The following is a 9,734-nucleotide window of genomic DNA, read 5'->3' as shown; positions in this document are numbered from 1 at the left end:
GAGAGATGGGGAAGGGGAGAGAAGGAGAGAGAGGGGGAAAGGGAGAGAGAGAGGGAAAGGGAGAAAGAGAGACAGAGAGAGAAAGAGGGAGAGAAGGGGAGAGAGAGAGGGGGAAAGGGAGAGAGGGGGAAAGGGAGAGAGAGGGAAAGGGAGAGAGAGGGGGAAAGGGAGAGAGACAGAGAGAGAGAAAGAGAGAGAAGGGGAGAGAGAGAGAAGGGGAGAGAGAGAGGGGGAAAGGGAGAGAGAGGGAAAGGGAGAGAGAGGGGGAACAGGAGAGAGACAGAGAGAGAGAAAGAAGGGGAGAGAGAGAGAGAAGGGGAGAGAGAGGGGGAAAGGGAGAGAGAGGGGAAAGGGAAAGGGAGAAAGAGAGACAGAGAGAGAAGGAGAGAAAGAGAGAGAGAGAGAGAGGGGAAAGGGAGGAAGAGAGACAGAGAGAGAAGGGGAGAAAGAGAGACAGAGAGAGAGAAAGAAAGAGAAGGGGAGAAAGAGAGACAGAGAGAGAAAGAGAGAGAAGGGGAGAAAGAGAGACAGGGAGAGAGAAAGAGAGAGAGAATATCAGCTTAATGACATATCTTACATCCACTGCTTACTGCTCCACTTTCCTTAACGAAGGCAGACATAGAAATATTGCTGATGTGCTGAAATGGGAAAGGGCCTATAATGATTTCTAATTCAAGAGGAAGTTAGGAACGTGCCAAAAAGCAGTATACTTATTTACAGACTGGCAGTCTGTCGTTCTATGACTGAGTTTAATCACACTCTTATTTGTCATGGCCAATTTAGCATCCTGTGTGTCAAATAGGCCTTTAAAGGTACAGTACAAGTCATGCTAGCTACAAATCATGAGCTTCATCAACTTCCCTTTACACAGTTTCACTATAGACTTCCAAACTCATGCCACATTGTCTTTTTCTCTCATGTGGGTGTAAAGACTACAGTGATGCATCTCACCACAATCCTATAACTATTTCCAAGGGACATTACGTCTTAATGGTATAGTTCACCCAGATTACTATGACACATTGGTTTCCTTACCCTATAAGCAGTCTACGTAAAAGGTATGACAGCAATTCATGCTTTGCTTTTATTTCCATGGCACAGCTTCTAAATGTTAACGTTTTAGCATTTGTGGCATAAATCGCATTCACGTCATGGTCCTGATATGAGTATTTTTCGCGCATGGAAACAGTGCCAGGGAAGCTAAACCAGCTAAGTCTGCTGTCATACCTTGTCCATAGACTGCATACAAGGAAACCAACACGTCATTTTGCAATTTGGGTGAATTATCCTATTACATCCCTTCAGATGTTTGCTCACAAAGACAACCTCAGTTGATACAGTCTGGAACGTGAGCCAAACTGACCTGAGGATGTAGCTCAATGCTAGCATTGTATTCATCATGTACTGTAGCGCTGCTCTCCTGAACAGATCCTTCCGTATAGAAACCCACTGCATGTATGTTTAAGACAAAGACCTTTAAGACAAAGCACGGCGATTGCAACACCAGGATATTGGGTTTGATTCCCGGGACCACCCGTAAAATGAATGCACGGATGACTGTAAGTCTCTTTGGATGAAAGCGTCTGCTAAATGACATGGTTATTATTATATTAACAGTGAACATTTAATCCTTTCCATTGCTACTTAACACAGTTGGCCACTACTGCATTATCTGTGGTCACGTCTGAGACAATCAAACAAATGGGTTGAACTGTGGTACACTGGTGTGATATCATCGAACAAGACCCGGGTGAACTGGGGTGACAGTGTTGTATGTGGAGAAAATAACTGAAAACAGAGTCAGACCTGTTGTGATTGACTACAATAGATGGCAAAGTACTGCCTAGATTCTATTTCTCCACAGCAACAGTCATCCCTGTTGACTGGCAGAGATGCTTTGCCAGCACAATGCCACCTCATATAAGATTATCAGGTGTGACACCTCTCCCTTTGAGGGTGAAGGTCACCTACTGTACCTGTCTGACTAGATATACAGAATAATCTGTGCTGTCAGAGAGGGTCAAGGGGTTTGGCCGTTGTCAAGGCAACCTTTGAAATGAGAGAGTAAGTGGATAGGTGTTGAACACTTTTCCATCTCAAAGGAATTTGTCCATTTCAGAGTTGCTGCATCCACTGGAGTTGAGAGGTAGATGATGCAATTAACTCTAGGAGTTATGAAACTACCGTCTCATGACTTTGGTTTAGAATGCTAACCATAACGCATACCATAACTTTAAGCACAGGACACACAGCAATCCAAAGGCCTAGTGAATCAAAACAATCCCCTACTAAATGACAATACTAAAGGCCTACTGACCATAATACAGCTGTATTAGACCTAAACAGTGTAGAATTCCAATTTGTGTTCATTTCTTTATTTTTTTCTATTGAAGTGGATGGAGATGAGAGGCTGGTGAGATATCTGGGATCTGGCTGTGAATGGCAGCATGTCTGGCAGACAGTGAAGTAGAAAGGCTGTGTCACAGCCTCAATTACAGCCAGGTCCAAATCTGGCCACAGTGACTTTAATCTCATGTCCAGACATACAGTACTGCACTGGCCTAATAGTTGTCCCAGCACCACACCACACCAGGCCATATGTGGTTTGCAACTCTTTAAATAAGCCCAATGGGGAAAGGGGTTCAAGGAAGATCAAGTATCTGAAGGATTTGAATCTTGTATCTCAGAGATCGACTGTCTAATAGTTTTATCCCGGATACATGGAATCCCACAACCTAGAAGAATCTTGGAATCAACAGTACTGCATAAGAGGTATTTCTTGCCAACTGGAAATGGACCTGTTTGAGTTCCTGTGAATGTTTGATTACATTATGCCTGACCTTTGTATGACCTCAGATGACCTTATTGACAAATTCATATTTGCCCAGAATATACAGAATATACAATGTTCACCCTTTGTTGCCTGACATGCTGACCACACATCGCTCGTGTCGCGTGCGCAAGCATTGCAAAATAAATGTACACATACATGTTATTCAATCATTGCACTGACACTGCTCACGTGCGCCAACAAGCATCTGCTTGCAAGTCAGTTCTATTTGTGACAGTGAAAGCGTGCAAGTCCTGCCTCTCCCATCTCCTCATTGGTTTAAAGAAGCATTACCCACGTGCCATCTCCTCATTGGTTATATCCACGTGGGTCATTGAATGATGAACTGAGGTCAGTCGGTCGTGGTAATACACCTTATTATGAAAGTTAGATGACAATCACCGTATAAAGTCCAAAGAGGAAAAGGCCTGGAAGGAGGAGAGATGGCTAGAAACGACTTGGTTGACCGTTTTATGTGTGGATTAATTGTAGGAGTAGAGGACCTTGTGCATTTCAGGTAAAATAACAACCCAATGTTTATATCCCAGGACAAATTAGCTAGCAACTGTATTTTCAGGCTACATTTACACACAGTAACCCAGAATATCCAAGTAAACAAAATTTAAAATAATTCTTACAAAAAATGTATTCAAATTAAAACTGCAAAATACCTTATTCGAATAAATGAACAGAGTTGGTTGAACCACCTTTTGTTTGAATTAGTCATGAGTCTCTTTGAATATGTCTCTAATAACTTTGCACACCTTGACTGTGCAATACTTGCCCATTCTTCCTTGTAGAATTGTTGAAGGTCAGTCAAATTGCATGGTGACCGTTTATGGACTGCACTCTTCAAGTCATTCCACAGATTCTCAATGAGATTTAGGTCGGGGCTCTGACTAGGCACTCAAGGACATTCACCTTCTTGTCCTTCAGCCACTGTACGGTTGCTTTGGCAGTGTGCTTTGGGTCATTGTCATGTTGAAAAGTGAACCATCTTCCCATTTTCAACTTCCTGGCAGAGGGCAGTCAGTTCTCCTCAAGAATCTATCGGTATTTTGCACTGACCATTTTCCCTTCTATCCTGACCCTGCTGAAGAGAAACATCTCCACAATGGGATGCTGCCACCACCGTGTTTTACTGTAGGCATGGTGTTCTTTACTGTAGACATGGTGTTCTTTACTGTAGACATGGTGTTCTTTACTGTAGACATGGTGTTTTACTGTAGACATGGTGTTTTACTGTAGACATTGTGTTCTTTACTGTAGACATAGTGTTTTACTGTAGGCATGGTGTTCTTTACTGTAGGCATGGTGTTCTTTACTGTAGACATGGTGTTCTTTACTGTAGACATAGTGTTTTACTGTAGGCATGGTGTTCTTTACTGTAGACATGGTGTTTTACTGTAGACATGGTGTTTTACTGTAGACATGGTGTTCTTTACTGTAGACATGGTGTTCTTTACTGTAGACATGGTGTTCTTTACTGTAGACATGGTGTTTTACTGTAGGCATGGTGTTCTTTACTGTAGATATGGTGTTCTTTACTGTAGACATGGTGTTTTTACTGTAGACATAGTGTTTTACTGTAGACATGTTCTTTACTGTAGATATGGTGTTCTTTACTGTAGATATGGTGTTCTTTACTGTAGACATGGTGTTCTTTACTGTAGACATGGTGTTTTACTGTAGACATGGTGTTTTACTGTAGGCATGGTGTTCTTTACTGTAGACAGTGTTTTACTGTAGGCATGGTGTTTTACTGTAGACATGGTGTTATTTACTGTAGATATGGTGTTCTTTACTGTAGACATGGTGTTCTTTACTGTAGACATGGTGTTTTACTGTAGACATGGTGTTTTACTGTAGACATGGTGTTCTTTACTGTAGGCATGGTGTTCTTTACTGTAGACATAGTGTTTTACTGTAGGCATGGTGTTCTTTACTGTAGACAGTGTTTTACTGTAGACATGTTCTTTACTGTAGATATGGTGTTCTTTACTGTAGATATGGTGTTCTTTACTGTAGACATGGTGTTCTTTACTGTAGATATGGTGTTCTTTACTGTAGGCATGGTGTTCTTTACTGTAGGCATGGTGTTCTTTACTGTAGACATGGTGTTCTTTACTGTACACATGGTGTTCTTTACTGTACACATGGTGTTCTTTACTGTACACATGGTGTTCTTTACTGTACACATGGTGTTCTTTACTGTACACATGGTGTTCTTTACTGTAGGCATGGTGTTTTACTGTAGACATGGTGTTCTTTACTGCAGGCATGGTGTTCTTTACTGTAGACATGGTGTTTTACTGTAGACATAGTGTTTTACTGTAGACATAGTGTTTTACTGTAGACATGGTGTTCTTTACTGTAGACATGGTGTTCTTTACTGTAGACATGGTGTTTTTACTGTAGACATGGTGTTTTACTGTAGGCATGGTGTTCTTTACTGTAGGCATGGTGTTCTTTACTGTAGACATAGTGTTTTACTGTAGACATGTTCTTTACTGTAGATATGGTGTTCTTTACTGTAGACATGGTGTTCTTTACTGTAGGCATGGTGTTCTTTACTGTAGGCATGGTGTTCTTTACTGTAGGCATGGTGTTCTTTACTGTAGGCATGGTGTTCTTTACTGTAGACATAGTGTTTTACTGTAGGCATGGTGTTCTTTACTGTAGACATGGTGTTTTACTGTAGACATGGTGTTCTTTACTGTAGGCATGGTGTTCTTTACTGTTCTTTACTTTAGACATGATGTGCTTTACTGTAGACATGGTGTGTTTTACTGTAAACATGGTGTTTTACTGTAGGCATGGTGTTCTTTACTGTAGACATAGTGTTTTACTGTAGGCATGGTGTTCTTTACTGTAGACAGTGTTTTACTGTAGACATGTTCTTTACTGTAGATAGTGTTCTTTACTGTAGATATGGTGTTCTTTACTGTAGGCATGGTGTTCTTTACTGTAGGCATGGTGTTCTTTACTGTTGGCATGGTGTTCTTTACTGTTCTTTACTTTAGACATGATGTTCTTTACTGTAGACATGGTGTTCTTTACTGTATGCATGGTGTTCTTTACTGTAGGCATGGTGTTCTTTACTGTAGGCATGGTGTTCTTTACTGTAGGCATGGTGTTCTTTACTGTAGGCATGGTGTTCTTTACTGTAGACATGGTGTTCTTTACTGTAGGCATGGTGTTCTTTACTGTAGGCATGGTGTTCTTTACTGTAGACATGGTGTTCTTTACTGTAGGCATGGTGTTCTTTACTGTTCTTTACTTTAGACATGATGTGCTTTACTGTAGACATGGTGTGTTTTACTGTAAACATGGTGTTTTACTGTAGGCATGGTGTTCTTTACTGTAGACATAGTGTTTTACTGTAGGCATGGTGTTCTTTACTGTAGACAGTGTTTTACTGTAGACATGATGTTCTTTACTGTAGATATGGTGTTCTTTACTGTAGACATGGTGTTCTTTACTGTAGATATGGTGTTCTTTACTGTAGGCATGGTGTTCTTTACTGTAGGCATGGTGTTCTTTACTGTAGGCATGGTGTTCTTTACTGTTCTTTACTTTAGACATGATGTTCTTTACTGTAGACATGGTGTTCTTTACTGTAGGCATGGTGTTCTTTACTGTAGGCATGGTGTTCTTTACTGTAGGCATGGTGTTCTTTACTTTAGACATGATGTTCTTTACTGTAGGCATGGTGTTCTTTACTGTAGGCATGGTGTTCTTTACTGTAGGCATGGTGTTCTTTACTGTAGGGCATGGTGTTCTTTACTGTAGAGGCATGGTGTTCTTTACTGTTGGCATGGCGTTCTTTGGGTGGAAAGATGTATTGGGTTTTCTCCAGACATATATTTTTGCATTCAGACCAAAAAGTTCAATTTGGTCTCATTTGACCACAGCATCTTTTTCCACTTTGCCTCAGAATCTACAGTGTGCTTTTTGGCAAAGCTCAAACGAGACTTGAAATGGGTTTTTTCTTCTTACCACCCTCCCATAGAGGTCAGATTTGTAGAGCGCTTGTGATAGTGGGCACATGCACACATTGACCAGTCTTTGCCATAAAGGCCTGAAACTCCTTCAAAGTCGCCAATGACTTCTTGGTAGCCTCTCTGATCAGTCTCCTCCTTGCCCGGTCTTCCAGTTTGGAGGGATGACCTGATCTATGCGGGGTCTGGGTGGTGCCATACACCTTAACCACTTGTTAATAGCTTACAATAGGCTCATTCATCCCCCTCCTCTCCCCTGTAACTATTCCCCAGGTCGTTGCTGTAAATGGGAATGTGTTCTCAGTCAACTTACCTGGTAAACTAACAGTTAAATAAAAACAAATAATAATGGTCTTAACTGTGCTCCAAGGGACAAAGCCTTTGAAATATTTTTATATCCAGCCCGACTTGTGCCTTTTCACAATTTTATCTCATGGATGTTTTGATAGTACCTTTCCTACCATAGTGGACTCTTTGCTTTGAATTGCACTACTGAGCAGTGGAGTCCTCTATAAAAAAACTGTTTTTATTCTGAAGTGATCAAAGTCCTAAAGTGGATCACAGATGGAAAACAAGTTTGCATTTGTAAGGGGTGGGGGGTGGGGGTTCACTTATCCAAATAGGGTATTTTACTGTTTTACATTGAGTTTAGAAGAGAAAGATTCACTTGGATGTTGTGGGTTATGGTGTGTAAATAAAGCTGGGAAAAGTCTAAATACATGTGTTTACATTTCAGGCTGTAAGGCAACAAAAGGTGAACATTTTGAAAGGGGGTGGTGACTTTCTATATCACAATCTTACTGTTTAATCAAGTCACAAAACTATCACGCCGAAGTTGTGTACCTCTCAATAAACCAGTGACTGTGTCAAATAAACTGATCACAACATAACAATAAGCAGGTGTTTAATCGCCGAGCCGTCATTTCTATAGAAAAATAAAATGGTGCTTAAATAATAAATGTTTACAGTTGGTATTAATCTCTTGGAATCACTCAAATTCAAAATGATTATCATTTGATTCCAGTTCATCAAGCATATGATTTAGTCAATGGTATGGCAATGACTCATTGCTACCATAACATATGAAATCACTGTCAGTAGGCATTATGCAATGTTGCCCAATCAACAACAAAAATTGTTAAGGTGGACAGACCATCCATACAATAATCCGTTAATACACAAGACTTAGTGCAAACAATCCTTCAAACAGTAGATGGGAAATGATTAACAATGAATATGAAACACGTCTAGTAGGTTACATGTATTTATTCCCACTGTGGGAATAAATACAAACGATTCACTAGGACACACACCCCACCCCCAATTCCACTGTTCACGAATGACTTTTGACGTTATGGTCTGACACACTCAACTTTCTAGTAGTCACAGTCCACAGCCCCTTATTCCAATCTCCTGATTGTACCTGTTCGTGAGGGTGTTTGCTTTCCGGGTAAGCTTGGACAGAACCGTGTGTAGTCCGGTCAAATGATAATGAAATTGTTTCTCCAAATCATCATCATCGGATTCTATTCTGGATATGTCCAACGCGGTCACCCCCATTTTTTCTTTCCGCCTGTCGTCGGCTTGTAGGACCCCCCATTCGATGTCATTCCTGATCGATTTTAATAGCACATAGTAATTGTACATGTCCCCGTCCTGGAAATAGGTGGTTGACCCATTGCTAGCGGTCCTAATCGGTGATATAGTTTTCACCTCTTCTTCCTCGTCTAGAGGCACGTCTCTTAGCAGACTAGGAACCATCACCGTCTGATCCATGTTATTCACAGCACCAATAAATCGGTTCATTGCGTTGAACAATGAATTCTTTTGATTGTACGAATCCGAAATGTGCATCATTTTTGCGAGAAACCTGACCGCGTGCAGACAATCTAGTTACCTCGCGTCACCGATGATAATGCAGTTTTACTCTGTCAGTCTGAAATCAACCTTAGCAAGCTAACTAGCTAATGCTCTTTATCGGATTACAATTACAAATTTAGCTGCTGCAAAAGCTTACTCAGTCCGAGAAACGTCCAGACTTCTCAAACGTCTTGCCTGCCTTGTGAGAACTGTACTACCTAACGTTACTCACTAATTGACTAACAAGTGTCTTTTTTCTAAGGGCGTTCCCGGATCTGTCTCAGTCGAATGTTTCCCCTCAGGCTAAAGTAACTGGATGCACGACCTGAAATAAGAGACACCATACGGTTAGTTACTTCAAGTAACGTTATATTCGTAACATTAGTTGCATAGTAGGCCTACCAAAAATTAAGAAATCGTCACATTGGCCAATAGATGCTTCCGTTCTCAACTCACTGAATTAACAGCTAACATTAGCTAGCTAGCCATATGTGGAGAACAAATTTAGCTCAAGCAGTACAAACTCACCGTGATGTTATCGTCCCTGGTATTTTTCCGAATAACCACTTCACCTGTTAAACTTCTGTGGAAGGCATAAAGTCTTAATTTGACAGCTTGTGAGCAAAGCGACCGATTGCAGCTTGCTAGCTTAATAAATCCTCAGCACCAGCAGGAGGACGGTGAGATGCAGAGTGGCGTACTTGTGTCAGCCCACAAGCGGTAACTCCGTTTTCAGCCAATCAGATTTTAGCCGGTCTCTCACACACCCCGCTGATTTTCTGCCAAGTCAACTCACGGTTAGAACATGTTTACTTCCTTCAACAAAAACACCAATCTTTACCTTCCTTCCATATTTCCTCTTTGGAGAGATTATGAAGAAAATAACAATGTCACTTCAATACTGATGACTCAAATGTGTACTGTGACAAACTTGCTTTCACAGTTTTAGTAAAACCAGGGCTCGTGTACGTTTGAATTGAGGGCCTCAAATGACATCCTTTCAAAGAAATACTGAGGCGAGGAAGGAATCATAATTATGCAAT

At 41.1% G+C, this 9,734-nt stretch overlaps 1 protein-coding gene across 1 annotated transcript; it reads right to left on the bottom strand.

Moving 5' to 3' along the window:
• Positions 1-7,718: 7,718 nt before the first annotated feature.
• Positions 7,719-9,405, bottom strand: LOC135543291 (mid1-interacting protein 1-B-like). The gene is made up of 2 exons (XM_064970448.1): positions 9,220-9,405; positions 7,719-9,016 (listed from the first exon to the last, which is right to left on the bottom strand). The coding sequence occupies exon 2, from the start codon at positions 8,686-8,688 to the stop codon at positions 8,215-8,217; it is 474 nt and encodes a 157-aa protein (XP_064826520.1). The 5' UTR covers positions 8,689-9,016; positions 9,220-9,405; the 3' UTR covers positions 7,719-8,214.
• Positions 9,406-9,734: the final 329 nt, after the last annotated feature.

This window comes from Oncorhynchus masou, chromosome 7 (assembly GCF_036934945.1).
Source record: "Oncorhynchus masou masou isolate Uvic2021 chromosome 7, UVic_Omas_1.1, whole genome shotgun sequence".
In the NCBI taxonomy this organism is placed as follows: domain Eukaryota; kingdom Metazoa; phylum Chordata; class Actinopteri; order Salmoniformes; family Salmonidae; genus Oncorhynchus; species Oncorhynchus masou.
This window is presented reverse-complemented; position numbering and strand designations above follow the sequence as displayed.